At 42.4% G+C, this 12,944-nt stretch overlaps 1 protein-coding gene across 4 annotated transcripts; it reads right to left on the reverse strand.

Moving 5' to 3' along the window:
* Positions 1–1,810: 1,810 nt before the first annotated feature.
* On the reverse strand, positions 1,811–9,759 carry A4GNT (alpha-1,4-N-acetylglucosaminyltransferase). Of its 4 annotated transcripts, XM_081864655.1 has the most exons (4): positions 9,629–9,759; positions 4,859–5,580; positions 3,847–4,282; positions 1,811–2,441 (listed from the first exon to the last, which is right to left on the reverse strand). In XM_081864655.1, exons 3-4 carry the CDS (start codon positions 4,255–4,257, stop codon positions 1,818–1,820), a joined length of 1,035 nt encoding a protein of 344 aa, XP_081720781.1. In that variant the 5' UTR covers positions 4,258–4,282; positions 4,859–5,580; positions 9,629–9,759; the 3' UTR covers positions 1,811–1,817. The 4 variants fall into 4 exon arrangements, with proteins under 4 accessions (XP_081720781.1, XP_081720779.1, XP_081720782.1 ...); XM_081864653.1 differs by lacking the exon at positions 4,859–5,580; XM_081864656.1 differs by lacking the exon at positions 9,629–9,759 and having other exon boundaries at positions 4,882–5,926.
* Positions 9,760–12,944: the final 3,185 nt, after the last annotated feature.

Raw genomic sequence — 12,944 nt, forward strand, 5'->3', positions numbered from 1 at the left:
TAAATGAGGCCAGCACAGGGTTTCATGATTCTCCATGAATCTTATGGGCAAAACGAAATGTCTTTGTCCTTGTCCTTTCAGTGCCCCTTAATAAGTGGTGTATTGAGTGCCTGTCAAAGCAAGGAAAGGCCTCCCCCCCCCCCACAAAAAAAGTTACTAGGAAAGTTGAAGAGGATAATATATGTAGTTAAGTTCAGAAGTTAGTAGACACTTATTTCTGCATGCAATCAAATTGTCATATAAATATGGTATATAAATAAGCTACACCATACCAGACAGTTGACTGTAGCTTATCTATTAAAAAGGAGGCAGGAGGGTCAAATGAAGAACAATATATATAAGAATAGCAGGACAAAGACCATCATTCATTATGTCAAGACCCAATACTCCTGCATACATACCGAAGGTTGAAATCCTGTATTATTTGGACATAAGCTCCATTGAATTTAATGGGGCTTACTTCTAAATCAGATATGTACAGGATTGCACTGGAAATCAGTCTTCTTTATTTGTTACAGCTTTATTTATTATATCAACCACAGCATAATGAAAAACAGATGCAAACAGATGCACAACATAGTATCCATCACCACGACAAACACATAGCATTTTAGCATTATGTGTATCAACAGGGCGGTAGACATTGTTTTTAACAAAAATCTGCCTGACTTCAGTGGCAGTAGCAAAAGAAAGAATTATGTAGGAAATGGCAATTATTATTCCATCTATAGCCATTTATTTTATTATTTATTCAGCTATTATGGAGTTTCCCCCAGGTGGCATTGCTGCCAAACCATGGCATTCTAATCTCTCTCAAGTTATTTTCCCATTATGAGGAATGGATGAAGGAGTTGGGTATGCTTTGCTTGGATAAAAGGAGACTGAGAGGAAATATGATAGCCTTCTTCAAACATCTTAAGGCCTATGACATGGAAGATGGAGCAAGTCCCCCCTCCCACCTGCTTTGGAGGGTAGGATTCAAACCAATGGATTCAAGTTACAAGAAAGAAGATTCTACCTCAACTTCAAAAAGAACTTGTTGGTGGTAAGAACTGTTCAACAGTGGAATGGACTCCCTCAGAGCAGTGGCAGAAGAACCCACTCCAGCACCTGGGGCAGGACGCCGAGGAGTGGGGCGAACTGCCCGGTGACGCATGCACGATGTCGTACAGAGTATGCATGTCGTACGGAGTGCGCACGTGCGGTGACCGTATGGGTTGCCACGCATGTGCACTCCGTATGGGCTGCCACATGCGTGCGGTGGCTGTACGGAGTGCCACGCGAGTGGCATCCTGTACTGAGTGCGCATGTGGGGCATCCCGTACAGACTGCACATGTGTGGCATTCTGTACAGAGTGCACATGCACAGCAGCCCGTACGGTCACCATGTGAGAGGCAGCCCGTACGGGCGCCGCACGAGCGGAGTCCATACTGACTGGTTGTGCCCTCAGCCACTCTACCGCTGGGGGGAGGCAGGGGCCATCTTGTCACCCCCTCCAGAGTGGCACCCGGGGCGGCCCGCCCCCTCCGCCCCCTACTTCGTACTCCCCTGCCTCAGAGAGTGGTGAACGCTACTTCTTTGGAGGTTTTTAAGCAGAGGTTGGATGGCCATTTGTCAGGGATGCTTTAGATGAAATTCTTTGAGATGCTTTTCATTCAGGGCCCTTTCCAAGTCTGCAATTCTCTGATTTCCATCCCCCCTGAGAATATTAAAAATCATCTTGCAGTGGAAGGTGATCTGCTTGGGAGTCCGAGGTTCCTAAATTATATGCCTAATAGGATAAGTATTGCATATGGTAACCTATCCTCCTTTTGCTTTACCACAATGAGCTAGTTTTATTTTGAGACATCTGTTTGCTTCTTTGTGCAGCTTGAATAAGACTCTGGTAAGTAGTAGGGCAATGTGTTCTGAACAGGTTTTCCACCAGGAAATTGCTCCCAATGGTCACATTTCTCTTCTCTTTCCTGTTCATGAAGTTCCACAGGTGCAAAGCGTAGGACTCATTGAAGTCTGGCTTTGAATCCCACACTTCATAGTACTTATGCCACAGTGTGTAGGGGATGGGATAGAAGCGCTGGGGGTGCAAGAAGGAAATGTTGTGACATGTCTGATCCTCCACATTATTGAAATCTGTGAGGTTGCACAGCTTCTTTAGCATCCTTGTGATTAAGTGAGGTCCCTGATGTCCCCAGATGGCTCCATTGTAGTGCTGAACAAAATCTAGCATGCAGTCCCAGAGGAACCAGTGATGACGCTGAAAACCAAGGATCCCATTGCTGGAGAACTGGGAAGACTGGGCTGCCAAGAAGTTGGCCACTGGGATAGGTCGGATGGAAATGACATCTGTGTCCATATAAGTCCCACCATATTTCCACACCATTGCAAGCCTGATTGCATCAGAGATAATATAGACCCAGTTCTTCTCCTGTGTTGCATTCACCTGCAGGGTTAAAAATGGACATAGAATCAAGGGACAGCCCCTAGCTCCTAAGACATACTCCTTACTTCTTCCTTTCAATGTCTGCAATATTTCCACTACTGGAACAGCTCAGGTGTCACATGTATGTGAGCCTAGGTTCAAATTCTGGATGTGACTTCCCACTAGAAAAGACCTCACCTCTATGCAGGCATACCTGAGAAAGTGTAGGGCCTGAACGTATCAGTGGGTTCACTGCATCAATCAGTATCTCAGCTCCTGCAGAGGCCACTTAACCTGTGGGTGGGAGCAGAGCCCAGCGGTAGACCACAGACATCATGTTTTGCCTGTTGAACACCCCAGGTTTAATTCCCACTATCTCCAGTTCAAATGATCAGGTAGGTGATGAGCAAAACTTCTGCCTGAGACACTGAAGAAATGCTGCCAGTCAAACAATACTGAGCTGCATTGGCATATATTTAGTGTAAAAGGAAAACATCAATTTTTAACATGCTGAATAGTACTACAGTGGTACCTCTGGTTATGAACTTAATTTGTTCCGGAGGTCCGTTCTTAACCTGAAACTGTTCTTAACCCGAAGCACCACTTTTGCTAATGGGGCCTCCTGCTGCCACGGCACCACTGGAGCACAATTTCTGTTCTCATCCTGAAGCAAAGTTCTTAACCCGAGGTACTATTTCTGTGTTAGCGGAGTCTGTAACCTGAAGCATCTGTAATCTGAGGTACCACTGTAGCCAGTTTATTCAGAATTTCTGGAAAACAGAAATTGTGAATTTGAAACTCTGAAGCCCAGTGCAAGTGTAATACAGTGGTACCTCGGGTTACAGACGCTTTAGGTTACAGACGCTTCAGGTTACAGACTCCGCTAACCCAGAAATAGTACCTCAGGTTAAGAACTTTGCTTCAGGATAAGAACAGAAATCGTGCAGCAGCGACGCGGCAGCAGTGGGAGGCCCCATTAGCTAAAGTGGTGCTTCAGGTTAAGAACAGTTTCAGGTTAAGAACGGACCTCCAGAATGAATTAAGTTCTTAACCTGAGGTACCACTGTATATGATGGTTTGTTCTTTTTCATCATAATGACTCTTTCTCCCGAATTCTCCTCACTACCTGGGCTGATTGCCATGCATGGTGATTACTAATACTGTGCTGTATACGGTAAAATGAACCAAAGGATATAATAAAACATGCTTTGAAGTTGCATCTTCACCAAACATTACTAAATTTAAGCATACAATGACATTTCAGTGTCTCGGTAGGAAAAGGCAGTAACCATTTCTTTTCCTTTGCACTGATAAAGTCACCAGTAAACAGTTTGCATTTTTAAAAGGGGGATTGATATGTGTCACCAAACATATTTTACAACAATTAATGCATCCCACCAGAAAACGATACCCCTTTCTCTCTCACCTGATGGTACCACCGGAACAGAGGTGTGTCCTGGAACAAAATGCCCATCTCCAGGGGGAAAAGGAAAACATTCTTCATAGCCGATAAGAAAGACAGCGAAGGGGAAGTCAACTTGAAATCTACCATTGTGCTATTGTTCAGCCCTTGCATAAAAAAAATGATGGGTCTGTCCGAATAGATTCTAGCAGCAGATTCCACAGAGCATAAAACCAGTGGTGGAGGCTGCAGATGATCAGTTGTCTCCAGAAAGATGATACTTCTCCCCTGGGAGAGGACATCTTGGGGTATCACAAGTTGTTTAGCAACAGGTTTGCAGGAAAAGAAGCAACCAGGTTCTAGGGAGAACTCATACAATATCCCAAATGCAAGCAAAAAGAAGATACATAGGTACATCTGGCTCTCCTTCAGCATGTTGACTGATTCTCCAACTTTTGATCTTAATAAAAACATAATAAATATTAGTCGTACTCTTCTTCACACACACACACACACACACACACACACACACACTTGTTGCACTCTTGCTTTTCAAAACCTTAACAATAGGTGATCACCATCCTTCTCAGCAGAAGGTTGTGCCCTATTAACAGATTCTGTAGGGTTGCAATGGAGATGTGGGATGAGGAGCCTTGTTTACAGCATGAATGAATTCTTTCAGTCTCCTAGAAAAATATATGGTTAAAAAGAATGGTTCAAGCAGGGGTGTGAAAGCTGTGGCCCTCCAAATGTTGTTGGACTCTTGCCAGCCTCAGTCAAACATGGCCAATGGCCAGGAATGAAGGATGTTGTAATCCGGCAGCATCTGAAGGCCCCCAGCTTCATCAACCCTGGGTTAGTGGTTGACAATTTCTAAGGGTGCAAAGCCACTCACTATACATGCAGACCATGGCAAAAGATCTGAAATCCAGAAAAAATCCTGGAAAAGACCTGCAAATTCTTGGGAGATAATTAGTAGGATGCAGCAGCGTTATTCATGGTAAAATTCAAAAAATAAATATAGATGTCCTCTTACCACCATTTCCTAGATTCCCTTACCTGCCTAAGGGGATTCTTTTCCTGGGCCACTTAAAGAACCCTCCTCATGTTGCTGAGTAGACTCCATTGCTACTGCTGAATTCAGTGTTCCCAGTGGGGCTGCATTCAGAAAATGAACCAAAGTCTGAATTGATTCCCCTCCCAAGCACCAGGCTTTCTCTTCTGTTGCAGACAGGATGCTGATGGGATAAAATTATTTACGGGAGCTCTTTCTTCTCTATCGGTGATTAGTGTCTCTGTCCTAATATGGAAGCAGAAATGAGGTGAATAGGAAGCCCATATTAGGTCTCTGCTGCAGCAATATCAGAGATGGATGGCGGATGAATAAAATTATTTTGTAATTGTTCAAAGTTAGAAAGAAAAACAAAATGCCGTCCTCCAATTTTGGGAAGGTAATACAGTTTTCAGGAGAAAATGAATGTCCCTTCTTCCCAAACTCTGATGTGCTGAGATTGTGTCAGCCAGCTTGCTTGTGCGGCTATTTTGAGACTGTCCTGAACGAGCTATAGATCATCATAAGCCCAATGTCGTCAACAGATGCCCTACAGTACTTTAGGCCAGCTGTGTCTGCAGGAGACTTCAGGAAAGGTAGCAGCTGGGATTCATATAGGTTAGCATCTTGGGTGTTGCTCCATGTCTTCAGCCTCAGAAACTCGAGACTTTATTGAATTCAGTTGCAATCTCTCCAAACATGTCTGACTGATTAAAAAAAATAAAATTCAAAAGGTAGCACCCTCTCTATGTTGGTACCTTAGAACACCCTCTAGTTTGCAAAAGACAAGGAATGGCTGTTCTGTCTTTCCCACAACATCCATCTTTTCCATCCAGAAGATCATTTTTGCCGTCAAAGGGGTTGGAACTGATTAAGCACTGCTCCTTCTGCAGTGAAGATCTATTTATCATTGCAAGACAAGTGGCTGAGTGGAGTTTGCAAAGCTCTCCTCAGCCAAGATGCTGATCTCAGTGCTGGCTGCTTAATAAATGTTATCCACTCCTTCTCGGCTTTGCCTATCACAGTAGAAACTTTCAGCTGCAATGCTTCAGCCAGCAGCACTGGAGTCGTTTCAAACGATGAGCTGTCGGAAGAAGGCTGCAGACTCTAAACAGCATGCATAATTTAATATTCTCAGAAGCATCTGATTGTCATTAAAGCATCATTTTGGGGAAGGAAAGGCCTGTTCAAAAGGTGTGTCAGGGTAATTTTGCAGATTAATCCCTTTTCAGTGAATATTCACTACTCTGCTATACTCAAAATCAGGATGCTAAAGAGAAGTGAGATAAATTATCATTTTCTTCCAGTGCTTATTTGCATGTGCTTCTTTTACTCTCTTTTAGGGTGTGTGGAATGTTGTCTTCAGGAAAACATGCTTGGAACCATCATTGCCAGTTTTAGGTGCCTGGGTTTTTGCCCAGACTTTTCGTCATTCACTTGGAATGTAGTGTCGTAAGGCTTTTGACCTGTTTCGTGGAGTTCATTATTATAATAATTATTGTTGATGGAGAGCATTTTGAAATATTGTTCTGTTATATTTCTTCTGTAGGTATGGTTTTTAAATGATTGCCAAACTGTGTGGTATTTTATGGATTCGTAAATCACTTTGAGACATTTTCTTGTGGAATATGATGCAGAAATGTAATATCAGGGATGTGAAACCTATGGTTTTCCAGATGTTGCTGGACTCAGACATTGACATGGATGCGACAGAAAAGGAACTTATTTCCATTTATGGTGGGAGTGCTCACACTTATAAGCATTTTGGATAGCGAGACATACAGAAATGGGGGAAGAATACTGCAAAAATCAATTCATTGTACTCCAGAACTTTTTTTGGGGGGGGGAGGGGAAATCAAGGATTAAACAAGGATATTTTATCTGTTAACATTTTTATTAATTGCCACTAGTCCTTCTAATTGGAAGGAATTAGAAAATCTGTCTATACAATCTTTGTATAAGAACGTCTTGTTTATTGAAATCTCTGCAAAGATAACATTCAACTTAAAGCTGCAACAGGGTAAAGCAAAACCATTTCAGTATCCCTTTATCATAGACCAAAGTATGTGCATCTCTCTGTCAGAAACAGCCAAATCTATATGGACTTCATAATCGTGCACACATGGTGATTGTCCAACTTCCTTTTTGTTATTGGTGCAGTTGAGTCATAACCATACCATTTTTAAAATAATAAAGAATAATAATTGAGAGGACATTTATAATGATACTGCATTACGTGCTCACCTACACCAATGTTTCAGCCGATAAGCTTGGTTATATGTTTACTCTTTTCTTTATATTTGTATTCTTATCTTGAAAATCAATGTGTGTGTGTGTGTGTGTGTGTGTGTAATTCAAGCCAATTACGTTTTTCTTCAATTTGCTTTATGAAAGCCAGATATGGAAGTACATGTTGCAACATCCTGCCAAACTCTCAAATTTCTCCAACGTGTTCTGTGAAAAAGGATTTCCATTTTTCTGCCTCATTTTTGGGGCTTTTCATAATTTCTTTCGTGGGGGTGGGGTCTTGTTCTTCCCTTATCACTGCTAGGTGGCCAAGGGTTCTCTTATAAGCATGGCTTATAAGCTCTGCAGTCTGCAGGGTCCTTTTATGATACTCAAAGCCATGCCTCTTCACACTCACATGCAGCTTTCTAAGATTATACAATGATCTTACCATTTTACAATAATAATAATAATTAGGACTGCATTACAACAATTAATGCAGACCTCCATGTGTTGCCTTTGAAGTAGATAATTTCTGAGAACATACATGGACACATGATTTGGAGTGCTCAACTACCTTCTTTTGAGCTGACTTGTGTTTTCCACAATGTTCCATTGTACACAACTGAACTTGCACACCATTCTCTTGAAACTGAAGCACATTGTAAAAGAATAGAAGCATAACCACCCAGCCACACCCTATTTACCATTTCCCCCTCTTTCCCCCTCTTTTCTTCCTAACCAAATAATGATAATAATAAAGATAGGAAGCTTTAAACAGAACAGAGCTGAGTAGTCCTATCCTGTTTCCATTTGCTGTTTTTATTTAATCCATCCAATCCACTTGGTTTATTTAAACCAAGGACTTGTACATTGACCACTAATAATGAATCCTAGGTTGTAGATATTATTGCAAATTTATTATGCTGTTTTTGCAATGTACAAGAAGACTTGGTCTTTTTAATTATATCATTTATTATTTCTATGACCCTTGTTTATAAAATCTAATAAAAAGAAAAAACAAAACTGAGGCACATTGTGTTTTCAGTGCTTCTGAATGCTTAGCTTTGGAGCATACCGTGGCTGAAAAGCCTCTCTTTGGTGTTGATTGGGCAGATCTAGGATCTAGAATAGGGACCCTATTGCAGAAACAGCAACAGGTCTTCAACCCCCTGCGACACTGGACCACTACACCACTGCACAGGATGTCTTCCCCCGGGGCTTAACTGAAGCATGGGAAGCCTGCTGAGTGCAGAACACTGATGAGATTATAGAATGAAAGAAAACACACACACACACACACACACACACACACACACACACACACAACCTTTGACCACCTTGGAAGTGAAGTAAGCATGGAAGAAACCATGAGAATGTAACTGATTCCCCACCCCATCCTCTTTGATCATTTTTGAATGCAATTTCTCTTCTCGTTAATTAATGACGAATGGTTGAAAAGATGCAATAAATTTTCAGCACAACACTAATTTAATGTTATTGGGAAGCTGATCACCAGTCCCAAGGTTTAGGTAATTGCATGTGCATATCCAAATGTGTACTGTTACACTACGATACGATACGGTAATCTTTATTGTCATTGTCCCATACAGAACAATGAAATTGAAAAAACCTACATCAGACATTCAGAAGTCAACAAGCCAGCTATGCCAGCCTGGTTAAGCCCCTAAAAGCTCTGATACCCCATAATTAAATACAATATACTCCTACAGAGACTACCTTACACTGCATTTAAAACCAAAATTGCATTTGGATAAAAACTTTCTCAGGCGGCTAGTCCTAGTCCTTTATAACCCTATACCTTCTTCCAGAAGCCAGAAGCTGAAAGAGATCATTTCCGGGGTGCGTGCTATCCTGCAGTATCTCTGCAGCTTTCTTATGACACCTGGAAACATAGACTAGCTTACAGCTCCAAAATCTGAACACCTTCTTCTTGGAACATGACACATATTAACTATAGAGCTTGTAGTGCTTAACACCCCTTTGTGGTAGGCATATTTCACGTCTTTGATTATACTGTCTTTTTATGCAACATCAATGTATTACACTAAAGCTGCAATCTGATGCACACTTTCTCATTGGGAGTGAGTCTCAATGAACTCAACGGGACTTCTCTGTAAGCATAAATAGGATGTTGCTATTTATATATTTGTTTATTCCTACAAGTATTATTTAAGAAAATAAAATGGTTCCTTCCTTCCATTTTCTGCTGAAAGAGATGAAAACATTTCTGCTTTTGTCACAGCATGCTCAGACCTTTATGCACCCTCTTGAAATGGCCACATTCATTGTCAGAGAATAATGCACTTGCCCTGAGACTCAAACCACTCAACAGAAAGACCATATTTCTCTCTCTAAAAAATTAAAAAATATGTGATGGGTAATCAAAATCCATCTTTTTCCATATTAATAAATATAAACCAAAGTAATTAATCTCCCATCTATATTTCTCACTGTTCTTGTTGTTTAATTCCCGTATGATGCATTTCAAAATAAACGAGAACTTACCAGCAAAACATGGAGAAGCAGAAGGATCTTCAGCAAGCAATGGTTAGACTTGGGTGCACATATATGGTGAAGAAGTTGCAGGAGAACCTTTCATATCCAGGACATGCACCAGTGTTTCTGACTTCTAATGCAGCAACCCTAGAGGTGATATTTGCACATTACTTGCCCTGAGATAGGCAGAGGAAACAAATGCTTTTTTAAAGAAGAAAAAAACCATACAGGTAGGGAAGAAATAAAACCGCCAAGACATGTACAGTGTAGTAATAAGAGCTTGCCAGCAGAAAGCAGCAGACAAACACTTTGGAATGATAATAAGAACACAATAAAGTAGGAATGTACTGGGAAAGGCATAAAAGCTCAAATGGAACAACACAATCTTCAAGATTAACATATAACAGATAGCTCATTTTCTTCAGTGTTCTGGAGTGGGTGCTTAGATACAGTAGGTTGAATCCAGACCAAGCAAGTGCTGTTTTGTTACCACTAAAATCAGTGGGACTTAAGTTATTCATGAATAACTCTTTATATTGATTGCAATGGGACTTGTGCACTTTACAGTGCAATCTAACAATATTTGCTCAGGTCCTGTTGAATCCAATGGGTCTAATTTCCAGGTAAGTGGGGTTAGGATTGCAGCCTCAGTGTGGATCCAACCCGATATACACATGTTATCTCCTCATCACCAATCCTCTGCCAAACGCATTGTGAAGGAGAGATTCTTTAATGTAACTCCTTTCTCAGCCTCCTTGGAGGATGATGCTGCAGTGCTCAGAAAAGGATACAGTGGTACCTCTGGTTAAGTACTTAATTCGTTCCGGAGGTCCATTCTTAACCTGAAACTGTTCTTAACCTGAAGCACCACTTTAGCTAATGGGGCCTCCTGCTGCTGCTATGCCGCCAGAGCACAATTTATGTTCTCATCCTGAAGCAAAGTTCTTGACCCAAGGTAATATTTCTGGGTTAGCGGAGTCTGTAACCTGAAGCGACTGCAACCTGAAGCGTCTGTAACCCAAGGTACCACTGTATATTATATACTGAACTTGCCATTTCTTTCAATGGATGAGGGGACGGACGGACAAGAGGAAAATGTTTCATGGGGGGGGGGGGACATAACCCAACTGCACTAGAAACAATAGGTATCTGTGGCATGTCTCTTGGAATGATTCCACCAGGTGCCTCCATGTCAAGAGGTCTCACAATGATATATATATACAGCTTTCTTATAGACCATTTTTTGAACTAAAGTTAAACTGCTGGATAGTTGCTGGTCACAGGGATGATCTACTAGCAAGATTCATGGAGTGGACGACTCATTCTTCTGAAACATATTCACTGTGGACGTCTATGTGCAGCACACATGGGTACTGGAGGCATAACTTATGAAGGGGGCTAGAGTGTATCAATGATCTTGTGGGTTTCCCTAGTTCAGGGGTCTGCAACCTTTAAGACAAAAAGAGCCACTTCGACCCGTTTCCGAAGAAAAAAAACCTGGGAGCTGCAAAACCATTGCATGCGCACCGCTGCCCTCCGATCTGACAGCGGGCAGGAAGGTGACGTCGGGACGGTGCGTGACTAATGCACGCACCGCCCCCATGCGACGTCACAGCCAGTACAGCACCCGCCACAGTGGGGAGTGTCGGGGCACACAATGCGCCACTTCCCCTCGCTAGTATCCGCCCTGGAGCCGCGGCAAAGGTGTAAAAGAGTCACATGCGGCTCCGGAGCTGTGGGTTGCTGAGCCCTGACCTAGTCAGATTGCTGGAAATAGAGGCCTAGTTTCAAATCCCTCGTCAGGCATGAACTCCTTGGGTGATGTTGGGCAAGTCACTGCCTTAATTGCTTTGATAATTTTCAAACGCAATTTCTTTCCTCATTAATTGTTGGAGAACACTTTACAAAAAGGTGGGAGGATTTTTTTTGGACACAGAACTAATTATATAAAATAATGGCAAGCTTGTTGTGGTGTCAAGCAAGCCAAATGCAGCATAATACAACCCTCATCTTCCTATGTGTAAGAGAGGCTCAGATACCAATTTACGTGGCCTGTTGAGACATCATTCCCAGCCCACAAGCTTGCCATGTGATAAGATTTCTTCCATTCACAGTTAATCCATTCATATTGCAACAAAGCTCTTTCCATTAAATCTTATCTTTGCTTTGATAACCAATTAAATAACCAAGCAAGCACACTTAATGTGTAATGGTTATGTTATTTACAAGCATTAGATGGCAAACATAACAGTAAGAAATGGTGCCTAGCCTTCTAAGAAGTGAGACCCATAACCTAATTTTGCCTTACAGACTGTGCATGTTCAGGAGCTAGGCAGCTCCCATGTCCCAATGCTGCCTTCATCCTCATTTTCTCTCTGTCCTCACTGAGTTGTTTTGGTTCCCCTGAGCTTTCTGATACCTCTGTCTTGTGCACAGATGATGTCATTTTGGCTACATAAGAATTGGCACTTGGAGAATGAGTTATTTGTACATAGTGGTAGTTATTGCTCTTTAGGACTCACAGGGCAGAAGGCAGGTAGACCAATAGTAGGTGAAGCCAGAGCCAATGAGATGTCAGCATCGCCCTTGAGCCAGTGCCACGGACTGGACTCATCCACTTCAGCCCCGACTGGGCTAGGCGAGCTGGGTAGCACTTCCAGAGACCACCTTCTGCACAGGAACAGGTCAAAGTGCTGTGGACTCACAGCTTAGAGTTGTAGGCACCGGATTCACTTCCACAAGAAGACAGTCGTCGCACAGCAGAGTATAGCAGAGCATAAACAACTCGGAGAGCAGCTCTGTAGAATATCTTCTTTATTCTATCAGCAACTATAATACACAACTATATACAGAGCTAAATGAGGTCTAAACATAAAATGAATGCTGAACTGCATTGAGTGTCTGCAGCTGCTCTTAGCAGCAACCTTATCTATACACACGATCTCTCTCTAACACTCAGTCTCTCTCCCCGACACAATGACACTTTGATGTGGTGCTGGAGCGGAATAAGTAGAGAGCAGAAGCCCCCCCTCCTCTCTGGAGAATCAGCAGATTCTTGGATATGGGAGGGGTGAAATCTCCTCATGAGAGACAGAGTCAACACACTCTAGTTTTGTCTCCATCTTACTTGTTCCTCTTCTTCTGCAAGAGCAAAACTGAGGCTGAAGAGGAGGAAGGTGACCTGTAGTGCCACTCCCTGAACTGTTGGTAAGAAGGAAAGGAGGTACGAGGCAACCCTGTGCTAGAATAGGTAGTGGTGGTTTTCTAGGTGTGAGCAGGCTCTCACATCCTGATAATTCGGCCTGTATACCCCACATTCTTCCAC

Source organism: Podarcis erhardii (assembly GCF_964252035.2).
Source record: "Podarcis erhardii genome assembly, chromosome: 5".
Taxonomy (NCBI): domain Eukaryota; kingdom Metazoa; phylum Chordata; class Lepidosauria; order Squamata; family Lacertidae; genus Podarcis; species Podarcis erhardii.

What these genes read in the sequence shown, in the direction of transcription:
- A4GNT (XM_081864653.1), bottom strand. Translation starts at nt 4,257, where the DNA reads ATGCTGAAGGAGAGCCAGATGTACCTATGTATCTTCTTTTTGCTTGCA. An exon ending in TGTTCCGGTGGTACCATCAG is followed by an intron (nt 2,442 to 3,846) that starts GTGAGAGAGAAA and finishes TTAACCCTGCAG; the next exon opens with GTGAATGCAACACAGGAGAA.